Source organism: Neocloeon triangulifer, unplaced genomic scaffold, assembly GCF_031216515.1.
Source record: "Neocloeon triangulifer isolate White Clay Creek 2 clone unplaced genomic scaffold, ASM3121651v1 ptg000017l, whole genome shotgun sequence".
Lineage (NCBI taxonomy): Eukaryota > Metazoa > Arthropoda > Insecta > Ephemeroptera > Baetidae > Neocloeon > Neocloeon triangulifer.
The window spans coordinates 1,973,083-1,992,128 of NW_026775559.1; the positions used below are offsets into that span (position 1 = coordinate 1,973,083).

Consider the following 19,046-nt stretch of genomic DNA (forward strand, 5'->3'; position numbering starts at 1 on the left):
ATAGCAACTGCATTGTGACGTGATTTTGTATTGAAAATTTTGGCTAGATACAAGTTAGGAATTTAATGTTTTTTTGGTATTTTTTGAATTTAAAAAAATTTCAGCTTCAAAATAAAATAATGTAGAAAATAAAATCAACTGTTTTTCATAATTTTTTTTTGTAAAATTCTTGTCTAAAAACGTTTATTTTATTCTCCAATCCATTTTTCGTTTTGCAAAATAAATTGATTTAAATATAATATGCCAATCTTATATACGCACAAAGTTGTGAAAAACGAGATAAGCGCGATGACGAATGGAGAGGTCATTGCTTTGATTGACCTCTCGCCTCTATCTTCTGACATTATTATGTGAGAGGCAATATAGTGCGCTGCAGAATAGGCAGAGGAGGCAGAGAGATGAAGAAAATCGTGTCGATGCTGTTGTTGGCGCAGGTAGCCCTGGCCGCCGACCTGTGCACCCCAACCCCTGCCGATCTGAACGTCAACCCCTACGGCGTCGGACAGAAGGTGATGGTGGTGGCGCTTTTGGACGCCAGCTGACACATGTGCCAGAGGCAGGCTGTCAAGTAATTTCAAATTTTATAATTATTTAAAAAGTAAGCTCAAATATATTTGTAAAAAAAGGTTGCAAAACCTTCAGCTGCGCCTCGAGGAGAGCGAAGAGCTCAGAGCCAAGACCTCGTTTGTGATCGTCAACGAAAATCACCGCAGGGCCAGGGAAGAGTTCGACCACCTGCGCAATTTGGCTGGACAGAAAATAATCACTATTCAAGGCAAGAAATATTAAATTATTGCTTTCTTTTTTCAATTAAAAATTAATTTTAATTTGTAGGAAATGGACAGGAATGGAAATCGGTCAAGGGTCGCAAGGACGACATTCTCATCATTGATAAGTAATTGGAATAAAATTTTATTTTATTTTTCAACACTTTTTTAAGTCAAATCTCCGAAATGTATGAAGCCTGCAAAATTTGCAAAGATAAATTATATTCGTTTGGGGAGCACATAAAAAATTGAAATTTAATGAGTGAAAATGAAGGCTACATTAAATAACTTTCAACATACATGAATTTAATTTAATGTGAATAGAAGAATAAATAATAATAATAACACCAAAAAAATTTCTTCTTTTAAGAAACGTAACAAAATTGCAATTTTTTTTAACAGAATTACTTTTGTTATCAATTATATTTAAATAAAATGAAATTTTTATTTGAAATAGAAAGTATGACATTCAATAGATTTCTAACAATACTTGCAAAACATACGGGTTCAATTCTGCCGTTATGCATCTGGGCCATATTTTGGAAAAATCCTCGGTTTGTTTTAAATAATTATGCAATACAGGTGTGGACGAATTTCCTTCCACTTGAGTCTGCCGTGGAGTAAACTACAGCTGGCGTACGTCAAGGCGGCCATTGTTGCCACCATCAAGGATCAACCCTGTGGCTCCTGCTCTCAAGTATATTTTTTTTCTCATTTAAAGTAAAACAAAAAACAAAAATCCTTAATTAACAGACGATAGATCTATCTGAGAACAGCTTGGATCGGACCGTCAGCGCCACACAGGACGTCTTGCCCATCATTCAAACGCTCACCAACACTACAGAGGTATAGTTCTAAAAAAATAAAAAAAATATACTTACAAAATATATACAGGAAAATAGCAACAATGCGAATGGGATCGAGGAGGAGCAGAAGAAGCAGCGGCAACTCAACTGGATGCGGCCCTACCTCAACTACGAACTTTAAATTAATTGATATATTCCAAATTTGGGAACACAATTTGAATCAATTTCCTATGACGAAGTCAATTAAACCACAAATGAAGTGGAAATTGATTTTCTGACGCTTTTAATGATTCACTTTGGTTTCCAAGTTGACAGAATTAAACCTTTAAAGTTGACAATAAACAAAAATGCAATGGGATTTTTATTCAAAATACAAAATAATATTTTATGGCTCCCGTTAGAATTCTCATTTTACATTCAATAATTAATCAATATTTTTCTACTCGCTTTTTTCCAATTAATTGATGCTGATGTTGGATCTAAAACTGACCTAATTGCAGGTCTTGATTTTTTGACAATTTATCTCCTCCGCTTGCAAGCAGTATTTTTAGCAGCGCAATTCTAAAGTGTTTGTGATTGTTCTTTTTTTCTTGGCATAGCGTTGGGTTCACCGCGGCGGCCGTGTCTCATATGGTGTCCGGCGTTTTAGCAGAACGCTACTAGTTTTATACCCTCATTTTTTCTATTTTAATTGTAGCTTTTTTGACTCCAGTAGTATGTAAAAAATAATCAATTAAGTTATTTGAATTGCTGGCTCGCAATCAGTTTTCTTCTGTACTTTGACACTTGACACTGAGATGTTTGGGTGCAGAAAGTAAATGGATCCGTTCAGATAAGTGTGAAATTTGTCATAATCATCGTTCTCTGGATCTAATTGGATGGGCTCGTTGCACACCGCCTCGTTGACTACATGAAAATGCTTTTTCAAGTCAACCTCACGCTCAACTCCATCGTCCCAAATTTTAACCATTTTTTCCTTCGTGGTCACATTATATTTCATTGCCAGATCTTAATTATAAAAATATTAATTGCTGTAGAATTGATGCAAATTAAAAAAAAAAAATGTGCGTACCAGTGTTACATTGTCGGACACACGGCCCATTGAGACAAGGACAAGCCCACCAGAACTGTCCATCCCGCCAGAAGGTGCCATTCTTGAATGTGATGCCATCCTAGGGTTTGAGAGTACCGCCTTCAATCAGCTCGCCATCATTCACTTTGGTCCTTTGCAGCTCGTCGCAGGGATCGCTGCCGAGGGCTAGACGCACCCCGCAAAGGACAAGACAAAATATTATATGCTTCGTCCCAGCATACTCGATCGTTGTTCAGCTAAGAGTGAATTTTTTTATTTATGCTGGCATGAGTTTGTAGCTCATTGGTGCGGTTTGATAATCGATAAAATGTGTGGTCCCTTATGACGTCTGTGTGTTATTTATGGTTTGTCTTAAAACCACCGAATGATTAAAATTGGAGTTAAGCTGTAACGCGGTTTGAAAAGTGGATTCACGCAACTGCTGGGTTCCAAATTTAACTATTACACATTGAGCGATTGTCTCGTAGCGCTTATCTTAAGACTTGAGACAGGAAATTTGTGGATCTATCGAAGGATTTCCGGTTCAAGAGGGTGATTTTTTTAGCGAAGAAGAAAAATTAAAATTCTTATGGGACAAATTGCTAGGGATATGTTTTTTCCATCATTTCTGTGCCACCACACTTCCTCGTATTTGAATGGAAAAGTGTGGTTCCTTTCAATATGAACTTCTCCATCCTCAATTTAAAAGGATTCATATAAAACAACTCGGGTGCAAAATTCGAGCACCCTTCTCAGCACGAAATCCTGCGGTTCCCGAACGACTTCAGCTAAGAACAACCCTTCACTAACAATCCCAGGCCCCAGCATGAGAAATCACTCAGGTTCAAAAATCCACCCTAGTGGGAAGTGGGAAACTCATTAGCCACTGAGACGGCCTGCGTGTTCCCGCGCTCAGATTCCCGCGCTCCCCCTCCACACGACTCCGTCTAAACTTTCGCTCGTCATTTGTTTCCTGTTTTGTTGACTGAAAATATGGCGACGGTGAAGGATTCGGCGTGCCGCAAACTTGTCAACTTTATTCTCGATGCCGCCCTTTAATTTTTTGTCGTGACCTGATATTAAATAAAGGTATGAAAAGCTGTTCATTCGCTCATCTCAATTTCATCGCGTCCGAGAAAATTATCTAAACATTCGATGCAATTTCCGCCTTTCCCTCAAAACGTCTGACCTGGCAAAAAATTCGCACATCTTTTTATAATTTTATTCCATTGTGTTCGCTATTTGTGAGAAACCTGAAGGTACTTGTAAATAAAAAGCGAAAAATAAGTATGACGATAATTCTTAGCAAATTCCGCAGTTCTTTGAAAATGAATTTGTCAACTTAATGTATAAATTAAATTTTTTCTTATAACTTTCCCAGCTTTTTCTCTAATACACTTTTATGCTAATAATCTTTTTTTAATTTTTAGATGATGCAATTTGGCCACCCACCACCGTCGCTGCCCAACATGTCGGGGCCTCCACCACACGTCCCGACGCCATTCGGGTCCAGGTACAACAAATTATTAAATTGCCAAAACTTTTCTACATGAAGTGAATTTGCAGAATTTTCGGGAGCGGCCCGCCAGAGAAGTCCAAGTTCTACACACCATTCCGCAACTTCAACAAGGGTGGGATGGACGCTGAGTTTGACGGCAAGCGGCTTCGGAAGAGCGTGATGCGCAAGACGGTCGACTACAACTCGGGGGTGGTGCGAATGCTGGAAAACCGCGTGTGGCAGCGCGACTGGCGCGACCGCGCCGCCCTGCAGCCGGACATGTTGTACGTGCCCGAGTTGCTGCCGCCGTCCGCCTATCCGGACAACCCGAGCAACGCCATCACCACCCGCTTTGTCAAATCGGCCACCAACAAAATGCGTTGTCCGGTGTTTTGTCTTGCGTGGACGCCCGAAGGCCGCAGACTTGTCACCGGCGCTTCCAGCGGCGAGTTTACCCTCTGGAACGGACTCACCTTCAACTTCGAGACAATCCTCCAGGTACATTCTTTGTTTTAAAAAGCATTTGGCATTCCTTGCTTTGATTACTAAACTTGATATGCTTCCATAAGTGGACTTGAATACTAAATTTAAATAATCTATTAAATGAAAATTTTGAAAATCAAAAGCAAGATTGTTACTAAAAGTAGAAGAGGTGGCAAATTGAAATTTATACACAAATCACAATTTAATGAGCTATTTTTTTCTGAAATATTTGTTGGTCAAAAATTGACTGCTTCATTAACACTGAATAAATATAAATAGCTTTTTGTTGAGTTGAGTGTCAATAAATACTAAAAATTTTATAAAAAAAAGTATCCAAGCCGATCTTATAATTTTAAAATTCTTTCAGTAATTAATTTTGGGCTTCATGAAAAAAACGCATCAGCTCATTTTAGTTTTTTTTTTTTTTTTTTTTTTTTTTTTAGAGAGGAGGCTTTTTGTTACCCTTTTATTTTTCTGTATTAATCACTCGTAGAAACTTGTTGAAAGTATTTGAACGGCGTTGTTCCTTTCAGGCGCACGACAGTCCCGTACGAACAATGGTGTGGTCGCACAATGACATCTGGATGGTGACGGGAGACCACGGCGGCTACGTCAAGTACTGGCAAAGCAACATGAACAACGTGAAAATGTTCCAGGCGCACAAGGAGGCCCTCCGCGGCATCAGGTACAGCTAAATCCTCACACCTACCTCATCGGGTGTTGGTTCCCCATTTTATTTCTCACTGCCTGTTGCTCTCAATAAAGCGATAAAAATAAAGTTCAATAAATGTCCTAGCGAATACTGTGATATATAAGGCTAAATAAAGAGAGATCTCGTCGCCACCCACTATAATACACAATTTTTCCAATAAAATGTTTTCTGCGGGCTGTGCTCTTGTTTCTGTGTGACTGCTTTTCTTTCAATAATAAAGACTGAGATTTTTTTGAATCAAACCAATCTCGATTGGACGATTTGTAAGGCGAGAATAAAGTTTGTTCTAAATCTATATTCGCTCGGATGCAGCAGCAAACGCGGCTTGGCCGTTTTCCCGCTCTTGCAAAGAGGAGAAAGTGGTCAGCCGCTTTGGTGCCAATCTTATTGCACGCACACGGGGTCCCCTGCCTACATATTAAGAAAGCGTTTTTGTGGTGTGACAGCTTCAGCCCGACGGACCAGAAATTTGCCACTTGCTCCGACGATGGCACCATCCGCATCTGGGACTTCCTGCGCTGTCAGGAAGAGCGAATCCTCAGAGGTAAGGAAAAAATTTTTGCGTCCTTACTCGGTGCTGAGCCAAGGGTATTTCAGGGCACGGCGCTGACGTCAAGTGCATCCACTGGCACCCACACAAGGGCCTCATCATCTCCGGCAGCAAGGACAACCAGCAACCCGTCAAGCTGTGGGACCCCAAGACAGGACAGTCCCTTGCCACCCTGTGAGTTTTGTTTGTTTGTTGCTTTGTCAGTTGTTCGAATGAAAAAAATTAACAGACACGCACATAAATCGACGGTGATGGACGTGCGGTGGAACGACAATGGCAACTGGCTTGTCACAGCCTCCAGGGACCACCTGCTCAAGTTATTCGACCTGCGCAACCTCTCGCAAGAAGTGCAGACCTTCAGAGGACACAAGAAGGAGGCGAGCGCTGTTGCCTGGCACCCTGTTCATGAGGGACTCTTCTGCAGCGGCGGCTCCGACGGCTCACTCCTTTTCTGGAATGTCGGGTAAAAAAGAAAATATTTAAAAAAAAACTTCCTGTTCAGAATAATTCTAGAAGCTGAAATTAATCGCAAGAGCAATTATAATGACATGATAAAGTTATAGTTTTTGAAAAAAAAAAAAAAAAAATAGAGATGTAATTATTAAGTGTCCATAGCGTCCTCCAAGTTATTTTTGCATGCCGGCCTCACTAAATTCAATTTATGACAAGTATGCTAAATTGTTTACAACTACACCAATTTTCAGATTAAAATGCTTTTTGTTCTTACTGTTAGATTCTCATTTATTTTATATTTTAATTGAATTGTATCAAAACTTTAATATTTATCACAATATAGTTTTACAGACGGAAATGTTGAATTTCCGCCATGTTTAGAATTATCAGCAAAGTACTGATTTCTGGCTCTAATCAAAATTTCAGTGCCGACAAGGAAATAGGCGCGATCGAGCAGGCCCATGATAGTATTGTGTGGGCACTGGCTTGGCACCCCTTGGGCCATATTCTCGTCTCGGGCTCCAACGATCACACCAGCAAATTCTGGACGCGGAACCGTCCCGGCGACCAGATGCGGGACAAATACAACTTGAACACGCTTCCTGCAGGCATGGCCGGATACGATGACAACGAAATCGGTTTGTGTAGAACATTGCGGAAAGGGTGACCACATCTGATTTGTTTTTGATTTGCAGACGACATGGCCCTAATCCCGGGCATGGGTCCCGAAGACAAGGTGGATGTGCCTTCGGGGGCAAGTTTCACGCCCAGCTCGAGTCTCGATCCATCGGTCATTCCAGGCCTGGACTTTGACAGTCTGCAGGACCTGCAAAAGCCGACCAAGAAAGTTCCTTATGCCAAGCCCATTCCCAAAAACTTCCAGGCGCAGTGGAACGAAACTAAGAGTAATTTATTCAGACTTTCAGTTTATTTAAAAATCTAACATTGAATTGGAGTAGATGATGAGGAAGAGGGGAAGCACAGGCGAGGCCTGACAGAGGAGCAGGTTGTCGAAGTGATAACAAAATTTATCGCGAAAAACCCTCCACCCGGATTTGTTCCTCTGAAGGATGTAGAGCCGGAAGCCATCATTCTTTTTGGACAACTCATCAATATTATTCGTGAGTTGCTTGGCATTTATTAACTTTGTCTTGAATTAATTTTGCCCACAGCTGCCTCTGCCTTGTCGGAAGCAATCAAGAGTGGCTCCGAGGCAGTCATGGAGTTTCTCGAGTCCGGAGGAATCCCTGAGTTGGCGGATGAAATCCAGAACTACAGAATGGCGGCTGAAAAAGAGGACGATGACACAAATCTGGAGCTCCGTCCAGAAGAACATGAAAGTTATCAGGGTGACGAGGAGTCGCAAGATGTCGATGAGGTAATTAAACTTTCAATTTCTTCTTCTTAAAATAATTTTTAATTCACAGTACGAAGACTACGACGAGGAAAACGAAAATGAAGATTGGGACTATGAGGAGAAAAACTCAAACTATGACCAACCTGAGAACCCCTTTGGAAGGTCTGGTAACTTTGGGGCTAAGGAGAACTTTCGACCTCAGAACCCCTTTGACAACCCAAACAATTTTAACCCCAACTTTGGCAACATGCCTCCCCGCTTTCCCCCGCGCATGGACTTCCAGCAAGGAGGCGGCTTCAGACCCGACTTCCCTCAGCGACCTTTTGGGCCTCGAGATGGATTTGGCGGACCAAGAGGGCCCTTCCAAGGTCCCCCACCAGGTGGCTTCAACGCCAACCAAGGCAGCACTGGTCAGCAGGGCTTCTTCATCAGGGGACCTGACAACTTCAACCGCCCTCCAGGACCCAACGCCTTTGGAAACCAGGGCAAATTTGGTAGCCAAAACAACCAAGGGAACTTTGGAGGACCCCAGGGTGGCAACTTCCGGCCGCAGGGAAACTTCGGTGCAAACCAGGGTGGCAACACCTTTGGCCAGAATTTCGGAGGCAATCAGCAGACGGGCAACTTCGGCCCAAACCAAGGGAATTTCGGAGGAAACCAGGGAGGTAACACTGGAAATTTTGGAGGCAACCAAAGCGCAGGTGGCACCTTTGGCTCTAATCAAGGAAACTTTGGCCAAAACAATCCGCAAGGGAACTTTGGCCCAAACCAAGGCAACTTTGGAAACAATTTTGGCCAGAACCAAGGAAACAACCAGGCGGGTAACTTTGGAGGGAGCAACTTTCCTAACAACCAAGGAAGCTTTGGGGGCAACAGCCAGGGTGGCAATTTTGGTGGTAACCAGTTCAGTGATCCTCGCTCAGGGGCCAGAAATCAGTTTCAGTCAAGAGGCGGTGGACCCGACCGCAACAGAGACAGACAGGGCGATCAAGGGGGCCGCGGCGGCTGGCGGGGCGGAGGCCCTCGTGGCCGGGGTTTTGGCAACTGGCGGGGTGGCCCTCCAAGAAATAACTGAATTGTGTTTGTTGTGCTGGACGTTTGTGACGCGACTGTTGAATTGTAAATTATTAAATTAAACACGAGCAACTTTTCAATGAACAGTATTTTTGTGTTTGAGTGTGCCTATCTTTATTTTGCTCCACTACTTACAAATGATTTCCAAATAAAAATATCCTTTTGGGTAAGTATGATAAACATCTTTTGTTAAGAGATGTGTTATTACAAACTAGGTAATTTTGAAACCAAACAATTTTTAGTTGGCCTTCATAACACAATGGAAACTAGTTTCGTATCTGAACAGCATTACAGTGATGCACTATTAAGTGAAGTAGTAATTATTAATATTATATATATTATAAGCTTTCTTAAGTATTTACGTAACATCTTTCAAATTGTACAGTGCAGTCCCTTTGGCTGCAAGTGATTTTTCAAATAAAATATAACGAAATTGAGAAAACAATGTATAATTATATAAGGTAGAGAGAGAAATATCAAATCAATATAACTAGCCCTTTAGTCTTTTGAAAATAAATAAGAATCATACATAATCCATATCTTAGGTATTCAAATACTAGAAAGGTTACACAGTATTCTGTTGAAATAACAAATCGATTAATTGGGGGTTAAATGATAAAATAAACTAGAAAAATTTTGTTGAGAGAAAAGCTGCAACTCGGTAAGCAGCGTGAAAATGGACTTAGCCTGCGAGATTTCCCTTCAAAACACTGCTTTTTGTCGCAAGATACAACATTAACTATTGTTTTTTTCCATCTTACATATATTTTATATATATTTGTCTCATTATCTCTTTTCCCCCTATATGCAGTTCTCTTGCTAAAGTTGCGAGTTTCTCCAACTACTTGGACACCAAGAACATGATGAGCCTGGAAACAAAAACAACTCAACCGACTTGCTAGCGGCAGTAAGAGTGTGAAAATACCTCAGACTGAAAGTCTTGGACGCGAGCAGTCGGTTGCATTCGTTGGTGTCCGGAATGGGGAGGGACACGACCGGGCCCTCGCAGCTCTGGTCTGAGAACTCAGCCACATATGTCTGCGGGTTGACCTTAAGGTCACCAAAGGGTCCACTCAGGACCATGTAGTGCACAGTCAGGGGCGAAGGGGTGCTTTTCGACTTGAGTACCACCTGCGCAATGCAATTATGAGATGATTTAAAAATAAAATACAGATCTCGAAAACGGCACCTGGTAGTTCATGTCACGCTCCGAGCACTGAGTTGGGTCCCTCTGATTCTTGGTGTTGATGAACGCTTTCACCACCCACTGGTTGTTGAAGGCCGTGAAGCGCGCCGACTCGTAGAACAGCTTGTGCACAAATTCGTCAGTCCGGTACGGTTTCATCTGCAGATCTGCAGGGAAAATAATAGGTAGGTTAAAGTGCAGATACTGCATATTATGATATTATTGATAGAGTTTTTTTTAGAAAGGAGAATATCGGAACTATGAAAATATTCACTTAAATAATATAGGTCAGATTAAACATATTGGGGAAAATTATATTTTAACAATGATTTTTCTACGGGCAAGCAAAAATTAAAAAAAAAAAAATCACCAATAGCAAATTAAAAGATCGCCAAATTTCTGCTGGAAAATTATTTTGATACAATTTGATCCAGAGTTTGAAAAAAAAAATAGATCCAATAAGTTGATAGAAATGTGTATTTCTTCATTTTGATTCTGGCAATTCCTTTTTTGTCATGATAAGAAATTCTTTGGATCAAGGGCCATCTCGGAGCGCCGCGGATTTTTATTTTAAAACCGGATATTTTGGTCTTTTTGCCTTGAGTTTTTTTTTTTTTTATATTTAATTTTTGTTTCTTCAACGTGGCCATGGCATGGCTATGTCGTGGCCATGGCTTGGCTATGGCGTGGCCATGGCATGGCTATGGCGTGGCCATGGCATGGCTATGTCGTGGCCATGGCATGGCTATGGCGTGGCCATGGCATGGCTATGGCGTGACCATGGCATGGCTATGGCGTGACCATGGCATGGCTATGGCGTGACCATATGGCATGGCTTTGGCGTGGCCATGGCATGGCTATGGCGTGACCATGGCATGGATATGGCGTGACCATGGCATGGTTATGTCGTGGCCATGGCATGGCTATGGCGTGGCTCTTCAACGCCAATAACTCCTTATGATAATGTGTATAATGTGCAATAAAAACACCTGAGTAGGTCTTTTAAGTTTTTAACAAGGAGTGTAAACTATCACATTTTATACTTTTCTTGCATAAAATCAAGTGAAAATATAGCAGAATTTTGCACTAAAGAGCTTTTTCATTCACAAGGTACTGCGCATGCGTGATAATATGCAGTCGTAAAGCGCGTAAATAAAGCTTTTGCATAATTATTTATTTTTACCATTGAAAGTTATTTTCTCAAAGGAGAGTAGACTGACGAGTTGGTTGAAGATGGCCTCCTGGGCCTCGGCCTTGCTGTCCAGGGTCTCGAGCAAGGGCATGAGGTCGCGGCCGGAGCGGTTGGGGTGCGGACACTCTGCGGCGTGGCTGACGGCCTCGTGGTGGGGACCGCACCACGGACACCCGAGGCGCCGGAACTGGCACTCGGTGATCCTGTGTGCAGATTTTCTTATAAGACAATTTCGGTGTCAGGTCAGGGGGGCGGAGGGGCATCACCTTTCGTCGCACAGCTCGTCCTGGTGTCGCTGCAGCACGGCCCTGGCAAACTCCTTGCCGCAGAAGGTGCACGGCGCAGGCAGCTCGCTGACCGCCTTCTCCACAGCCAGGTTGCGACACGCGGACGCCCGGGACAACTCGACGCGGCAGCTCGGACAGCTGGCCACCTCGTCGCGCAGACGCGCGTCCGCCAGCACGTGCGTGAAGCATCCGGCGCACAGTAAGTGGCCGTTTGAGCACTGAAATCACACAAAAAATTATTAATTTTTCATGATTTTTCACATAAATATTTTCAACCTAGCTCCTGATTGATAATAATAAATAAAAATTCTGATAACTTTCAGATAAATCAAAGAAATAAATTGATCTTGCTTGGAAAAATTGTCAACGAAAAGAAATAAAAACTGGGTGTTTCTTAATTTGAAAAGGAAAAGTAAAAATTTGATAATTTAATAATAACGCCTGCAGAATGGAAAGGTAGGCAACCTGTATTGTAACGTAGCGCAGCGTGTTGCATAATATACAAAAATAAAATGTCTGCAAGCGATGTGTGACTACTATGTACATAATACCGCATAAATTGATAAATGTATCATCTGAAAATAATGAATTAAAAAATTAAAATTCAATATAAATTTTTTCCTAGCTGATAAAGAAAGGACTAATTCTTGCCACGCGTGACTCTGATTTTCAAAATAAATAATAGAGATCAATTTTTGGTCCCAGCCCCGATTAATGAGGTGAAGTGTACTATAAAAATATAAGATTTTCTGTTTTTTAATTTATATAGAAATTTAGCTCGCAATTCGCAAATGAACTAATTATTTATTTTTAAATCTTAAAAATATTAAATTTAGTGAGTTGTGTTTCATAGAGTGCAAATTTAACAGTTAAAGCAAGATCACCTGCCAAGTTTAATTCGAAATCCGTTGTCATCATCGGCAAAAGCGTCTCCATTTTTAATCAAATTTTAAAAACTTGTGCTTTTCAAATATACAATGATTTTGATTTTTTTATTCAGAGTTGCAACATCAATCATCATTTAATGCGATGGTTTCTGAGGAACTTAAATTTATTAATAATTAACATGGATTAATCCATGAATTAAATTGAGCACAGAAAAATTCGTTTGCAGAATATTTTCAATTCATCATTTTATTTTTCATCTTTCAACTATTTAGAAACAAAATGTGGCTCTATCATTAAAATGAGGCAAAGTCGAAAGTGCGAAGCGGCGCGTGTAAATTTAATGTAAGGTGAGAGAGCCGTTGTCGTATCGAGTTCCCTGGCGAGGAGCGAAAACGGAGCCAGACTGCGAGACTGCAGCCGATGGATGGCAACGCAAGCAAGGTCATTGACACGCGCGCGCAGGCAGGCCAAATCGGAATATAAAAGGTCTCACTCGCCAATTGGCTGCCGAGTTCCCCTTTCACTCGCAACCCCCACCAATCACGTGCCAGTTATGCAACTCTCGCAACTGTTCCTAGGCCACATACACCAACAATAATGATAAAAGTGCATTCCTTTCGAAAAACAAGCATTTCCAATGCATGCTTCTCAATTGAAACGTTTCATTCCAATCCTATTAAACTGAATTTAATTTTTCAGCAAAATTTAATGAAAAATGTTATGAAAAAAATTGCAAAATTTGCATTTTGGATCGAATTTTTTGAGGACTTCCGTGTTGGAATAAAACGAGTGGGGATGGACGGAAACGGAAAAATTTGAAAATTTTCAAGTGGAAATGCGAAAGTGCGTGAGATTCGCGGAGTGTCAGGCGAGAATCGCTGGTGTTTTGGGCTGTGCAGCAGCTGAGGCACTCCCCTCGCTAGCCAGCTGTTTTTATACGTACTTGGTAGACAGCTGAGCGGGGCAGGTCGAGGCAGACGGCGCAGCACAGGATGCCGCCGAGACGGTGCTCAAGCTTCTCATTGCCCTTTTCGGGCTCAATTTTCGGCTTTTTCGCGGCCGGCTCGGCATTTTCCTGCTCTGTCAGCGCCTCCGCAAGGCCAGCACTTGACGACGGGCTCTCCACCTCAGCCATTTTTAAATAAACTGCGACGTAAAAGCCCTCGGGTCACGTGACTGCGGCCCCGAGTGCTCATTGGTTCTGAAATACTTCCCGGGTGACCGCACAGATGGCGCCACACGAGCGAATAACAAATCGAGTGGAGGGGGATTTCGCTTCTCTAGCCCATGTGGTGTTTTGCTTTCTTGTTTGCTTCCAGGCACGTGTTGAAGGATTTTGGTTAAATTCGAGTTTTGGAAGAATTTGGAAATGGTGAAGGCCGCGGCGAAGAGGAGAGCGGCCCAAACGGCCACGGCTAAAGAGAGACCACAGGTGGAGCTTGTGAAACCGGCGGAAAAGCTCTTCGAAAAGGTCAAAATTTGGTTCTTTAAAATGAAAATTTTTTAATTTAATTTTGAAAACAGCAAGAGGATGACGAAGATTTGCTGGGCAGCATTGCATCGGAGGACGATGACAGTGAGGACAGTAGTGACGAGTACCAATTGTCCGAGGAAGACGAAGAAGGAGAAAATAATGAAGACGAGGGTGGCTCAGAAGAGGTTGAAGAGGAGGAGAGTGGTGATGAGGAGGAAAGTTCAGAAGGTTCCGATTCGGATGCAGGACCGTCCGAGGAACGTCCGGACAAGGAAATTGAAAAGAATGACGAGTACGAAAGTGGAGACACATCAGATGAGGAGGTTAAATTGATAAAATTACCCAATCGACTTTATAATGTATTAATGGAATGATTAGGATTTGCGGAACACCGTCGGCAAAATCCCAATGCACTGGTATGACGAATACCCTCTGCTGGGGTATGATTGGGATGGAAAGCCCATTATGAAGCCCGAAAGGAGGGATGAACTGGACAGTTTCCTCAAGAGAATGGAAGATCCCAATTTCTGGTAAGCTTACCAGAAATTATTCTATGATTTAATCGATGGATGTTTTTTTTAAATTAAAGGAGGACAATTAGAGACCCTAGCACAGGGCAAGACGTGGTTCTGAGTGGAAAGGACCTGAACCTGGTGAGACGCCTGCAGGAGAGCAGGATTCCAAACCCGGAACACGAAGAATATAAAGTGAGTTTTGATAGAAATCAACAGTGCCTAATGACGTTTAGGATACAAAAATGGCCTTTCAATCAAAACATTTCTAGTTTATTTTCTTGTCTCAAATTTGTAACTTTTTCTCAGCCCTGGATCGAGTGGTTCTCAAGCAAAGTGCTGACAACTGCGCTTCGGCCAATCCCTGAAAGTAAAAAATCCTTCCTGCCATCGAGGTCTGAGCGAGAAAAGGTTTCCAAAATGGTGCACGCCCTGAGGATGGGCTGGCGAGAGCCACGGGCTGTCCTTGAGGAGCGCCGTGCCAAGGAAAAGGAGGAAGGCCCAAAGTTCTACGAGATGTGGGGTGCGGAGGGGGAGGAGGAGAAAAAGAAGAGAGGCATCATCGACCACATTCCAGCGCCTAAGAGGACGCTTCCTGGGCACGCCGAGTCCTACAACCCCCCTGCCGAGTACCTCTTCACCGAAAGAGAGGTTCGTCTCTTCTTTTTAGGTTCGATTTGCTTGTGAACTTTTGTTTGCCCAGTTGGAGCAATGGAACCGACAGTCGGAGACACCCTGGAAGAGGAAGGTTCACTTCATTCCGCAGAAGTTCCCCTCACTCAGGGCAGTGCCTGCCTACCCTCGTTATGTCAAGGAACGATTCTTGCGCTGTCTGGATCTCTACATGGCACCCAGAGCTAGAAAAAATAAGGTTAGGTTTAGAATTCTTACTATTCTTAGGAAGTTTTGTCCTGGAAAAATCTTTAAATTTTTAATGTTAAAGGAGCAAACGTGAAAATTGGCGTGGTTCTTTAAATTTGCCCTTTTTTCTGAAATAAAACTACATTAACTATGGCAGTCTTTTGATATTCATTTGAAACTTCTGAATCGCAGCTCACCATTGAAGCGGAAGACCTTTTACCCGAACTGCCCGACCCGAAGGACCTGCAGCCCTTCCCAACAGCCCAAAGTCTTGTCTACACAGGCCACACAGACATGGTTAGGACGATCTGCCCCGACCCCAGTGGCCAGTTCTTGGTGTCAGGCTCTGACGATTGCAGTGCCAGAGGTAAATCACCGCTTTTCAGTTCATTCTGAAGCTTAAAACCTTTTTCAGTTTGGGAGGTTTCTACTGGTCGTTGTCTGAAGATCATCGCTGCCGGGGCTGAAGTGACTTCGGTGTCATGGAACCCCAGCTCCCATTTGTCCTTGCTGGCCATCGCAGCCGGCAAACGCCTCCTTCTCTGCAGCTCTATGGTCGGAGATGCGGAAAAGTTGGCTTCGACAGATGAGCTTCTCTCTGTTCCACCTGACACGGACCCCACAGTGATTGGTAAGTATTGTTTGAAATGTTAAATTTCTTTTTTCTTGGTCGGGCCAAGACAAAGTATTTGCCTTTTATTAGTGGTACAGAAGGCACCGCTAAATTTTTATTTTATTTTCCCGTTAAATCCTCAAAATCGATTTTGAAACCATTGTTGCATGCGCTCATTGCACCCTGTGATAATTTTCATCAAATTATTTAAAAATTCCTGCTTTCTCTTTTCTTTTAGTTCCTGAAAGGGTGCAGACGGCTGTGAAGTGGGAACAGGCGGAGGGCGCAGACTGGGACGCAGGTCAGCGGGTGGTTGTGACCCACTTCAAGGAGTTGAAGCAAGTGGTGTGGCATGGTCGCGGCGACTACATGGCGGTCGTGGTGTCTGAGGGCCAGAACCGCTCGGTCATCGTTCACCAGGTGTCCAAACGCCGCTCGCAGATTCCCTTCAATAAAGCCAGAGGCCTTGTCCAATGCGTCCAGTTCCACCCTGTTAGACCCCTTCTTTTCGTTGCTGTCAGTTTGTCTTGATTTATAAAATATCTTTCCTACTCAACCCTTTCTTTTGCAGACTCAACGGACCATCAGGATCTACGACCTCGTCAAACAGCAGTTGATCAAGAAGCTGCTCTCAAACTCAGCCTGGATTTCGTCCATGTCTGTCCATCCAGGTTTGTCTTTTCATATAAAATGGATTTTTTTACTCAGTCCGGCTGAATATAATGAGTTTCTTTGAAAATGTAAAAGTTGGCTTTAAAACATTGCATGAGCGATTTTAGGAGAAGATTAATTATTATTAAAGATTAATTGAATTTCCCTTTTTAATTAAATTTGCTAATGAAATGTTTTCAGGAGGAGACAATTTATTGGTGGGCTGTTATGATTGCAAGAGCATTTGGTTTGACCTGGACCTGAGCGTCAAACCCTACCTGAACCTGCGTCTGCATTCGGCAGCAGTCAGAAATGTGGCTTTCCACCCCCGCTACCCCTTGTTTGCCACTGCCTCCGACGACTGCTCCCTCATTGTCTGCCATGCCAGAGTTTTCAAGTAATTTTAATAATATGCAATAATTTATTTATTTATAATTTCTTTGCAGCGACCTTTTGCAAAACGCGGCAGTGACGCCGGTCAAGAAGCTACAATACCACACGAGGAAAGACGACTATGGCGTTTTCTGCGCTGCCTTCCACCCTACACAGCCGTGGCTCTTCTCAGGGGGTGCCGACAATACCATTCGATTGTACACTTAATGCTTTAAATAAAGAACAACTTTTTAATTGGATCGAGATGCATTTTATTTATTTTTACTTGACACTTAATTATTTCTCAAAAACAAAGGGACTGCATCACAAACTTAGATTAAGAGAGAAGAAAAATAAGCTTGGAATTGATAAGTTTATCGTCTCCTGCGACTGCTCTTCTTGTGCCTGAAATCAAGTAAGATAAAAATTAGATCTAAAAATAAATAGCAATTATGAGAGAGATTGCAGGCGAGTTCAATTCTTGGTTCAATAATTACAAATTGGAATCCAGAAAAGTTCCCACTATTTCATATTTTTGAATGGTTAGATTTGTGGCTTCACTTTTTCCTACTTATAAAACTATACTGTTGAAGCTAAACGTCAAGGTTATTATTTGGCGGCTCCTGGTAAAAAATTCATTGGCATAGAATAATCCTGCCCCCATCAATATTGTTCATAATAAAAAGAAAATTGAGCAGGCTTGAATTGTGAAATAGGTATGGGACTGTGAAAAAGGAGATATTACGCACTTTTTGGGTCCTGTGACAAAACACCAGTCAACATTGATAGGCTGTCCGCAAATGTCGGAGCCGTTGAGGTTGTCCTTGGCCGCCTGAGCCTCCTTGAAGGTTTCGTACTCGACCAATGCGTAGCCCTGCCGAAGAAATCAGTTAGCATTGTTTGAACCAGATTATCAGCAGGTTCTAACCTTGATGAAGCCGGTGCGTCTGTCCAGGTTGAGGTGCAAGTTCTTGATCTCGCCGTACTCAGAGAACAAGTTGTGGATGTCGTCCTCCTGCGCCTCCTCGTGCACCGCCGTCACGAAGAGTATCCACCCCTCTACGGCTAAAGAGGCCGATTAGTTCTTGCATTTTATTTCAGATTTTTTTTGTTTAATCAATTACATCTTTGGGGGCCGGGCCCATCAGCGGCAATGGCCGTCTCGTCCACATCCATAGTCTCATACTGGATCTCCTCCCTGGCCGTGCCCTCGTCATCAAAACCGCGGCCCTTGCGCTTCTTAGCGCGCTCCTTCAACTTGTCCACGCGCTCTGCAATTTGGAATTATTTAATTACCCTCTAAGTTAACCGGCTTCCCGACGGCTGCCCGGAAAGTGCCCGATTTGGCCACGGAAAGTCATCCGGACAGCCAACTTTAGGGCCAAATCGTGAAATACGATTTGCAGAATTAATTAATGAGACGCATTTTTGGATCTTACGGTCTCCATCATCGTCAACTTCGAATTCTTCCGTCTGGTCGAGATCGAGCACGTCTGCCATGTTTGTTTAATGTTTTGTTTTCTGTTTCTGGCAAAAAAAAAAGAGCATCGGCGACGGCAGCACCATCTATTGGAAATTTAAAATGCGCGCGAAACAGAAACAAAGCATAAATCAGATTATATCATATTATCCACTCAACAATATCCATAAGAAAAAAAATTTGACCCTTTAATTCAATTTGGTCATTAATCACAGTGAAAATCAAAGAGAAAACTTTTACTTACAAAAAAAGTTTGATGTAAAATTTTCAATTCTTATCTAAAAAAAATATATACATTATCACTGGAAACCGAGAAATTGGATAAGAATTTTGCAGTTCATAGAGTTTCATAGGTATAAAAATATTAATATTATAGAATGTAGAGACAAGAAATTTTTTTCCTTAGGCAACCAGTTGAACCACCACGCTTGGCAGGTTGCCTACATTTCGTTGAATAATAGTTCAGGTCAAGTTTTAGGGTGAAACAAATAGAAAGGTTTGAGAATAGAAATGATTTTATTTTCTGCTGCCGCAAATATCACTACGTACAGTGTTGCTGGTTGTCGTTACAGTGGTTAAATGCGCAACCCTAATAGTTTTACTCATTTTTCGTCTCAACAAGCTTGCAGGTCACGCACGCGTGGCGGCCACGATTAATTGCGATTGGTCCTACGTGTCGCCCCTAACAATTTATTCTCTTGCTAGCTCTGCAGCTTTTCAACATTTTTTTTATTCGAGATTCACTAAACATTGTTCAA

At 42.3% G+C, this 19,046-nt stretch overlaps 5 protein-coding genes across 6 annotated transcripts; 3 read left to right on the top strand and 2 right to left on the bottom strand.

Annotated features, from left to right (window-relative positions):
• Window positions 1–332: 332 nt before the first annotated feature.
• LOC132203735 (selenoprotein P-like) lies at window positions 333–1,965 on the top strand. Its single transcript, XM_059631723.1, has 6 exons — window positions 333–568; window positions 627–775; window positions 835–895; window positions 1,350–1,464; window positions 1,521–1,613; window positions 1,662–1,965. Exons 1-6 carry the CDS (start codon window positions 546–548, stop codon window positions 1,752–1,754), a joined length of 534 nt encoding a protein of 177 aa, XP_059487706.1. The 5' UTR covers window positions 333–545; the 3' UTR covers window positions 1,755–1,965.
• Window positions 1,966–3,610: 1,645 nt separating this feature from the next.
• Window positions 3,611–9,094, top strand: LOC132203732 (uncharacterized). The gene is made up of 12 exons (XM_059631718.1): window positions 3,611–3,734; window positions 4,076–4,158; window positions 4,212–4,641; window positions 5,160–5,311; window positions 5,785–5,882; window positions 5,936–6,062; window positions 6,118–6,351; window positions 6,768–6,979; window positions 7,037–7,246; window positions 7,301–7,462; window positions 7,514–7,719; window positions 7,769–9,094. The coding sequence occupies exons 2-12, from the start codon at window positions 4,076–4,078 to the stop codon at window positions 8,771–8,773; spliced, it is 2,919 nt and encodes a 972-aa protein (XP_059487701.1). The 5' UTR covers window positions 3,611–3,734; the 3' UTR covers window positions 8,774–9,094.
• LOC132203734 (zinc finger TRAF-type-containing protein 1 homolog) lies at window positions 8,862–13,493 on the bottom strand. 2 transcript variants are annotated; one of them, XM_059631722.1, is made up of 6 exons: window positions 13,269–13,492; window positions 11,417–11,655; window positions 11,142–11,353; window positions 9,962–10,125; window positions 9,698–9,903; window positions 8,862–9,641 (listed from the first exon to the last, which is right to left on the bottom strand). In XM_059631722.1, the coding sequence occupies exons 1-6, from the start codon at window positions 13,458–13,460 to the stop codon at window positions 9,614–9,616; spliced, it is 1,041 nt and encodes a 346-aa protein (XP_059487705.1). In that variant the 5' UTR covers window positions 13,461–13,492; the 3' UTR covers window positions 8,862–9,613. The 2 variants fall into 2 exon arrangements, with proteins under 2 accessions (XP_059487705.1, XP_059487704.1); XM_059631721.1 differs by having other exon boundaries at window positions 8,862–9,903; window positions 13,269–13,493.
• Window positions 13,255–17,068, top strand: LOC132203733 (ribosome biogenesis protein BOP1 homolog). Its single transcript, XM_059631719.1, has 12 exons — window positions 13,255–13,796; window positions 13,850–14,122; window positions 14,178–14,329; window positions 14,389–14,506; window positions 14,621–14,962; window positions 15,015–15,182; window positions 15,365–15,539; window positions 15,588–15,803; window positions 16,024–16,301; window positions 16,357–16,456; window positions 16,638–16,833; window positions 16,883–17,068. Exons 1-12 carry the CDS (start codon window positions 13,695–13,697, stop codon window positions 17,034–17,036), a joined length of 2,274 nt encoding a protein of 757 aa, XP_059487702.1. The 5' UTR covers window positions 13,255–13,694; the 3' UTR covers window positions 17,037–17,068.
• LOC132203736 (RNA-binding protein 8A) lies at window positions 17,063–18,369 on the bottom strand. Its single transcript, XM_059631724.1, has 5 exons — window positions 18,248–18,369; window positions 17,933–18,079; window positions 17,737–17,873; window positions 17,558–17,682; window positions 17,063–17,213 (listed from the first exon to the last, which is right to left on the bottom strand). The coding sequence occupies exons 1-5, from the start codon at window positions 18,306–18,308 to the stop codon at window positions 17,183–17,185; spliced, it is 501 nt and encodes a 166-aa protein (XP_059487707.1). The 5' UTR covers window positions 18,309–18,369; the 3' UTR covers window positions 17,063–17,182.
• Between the last annotated feature and the right edge of the window lie 677 nt (window positions 18,370–19,046).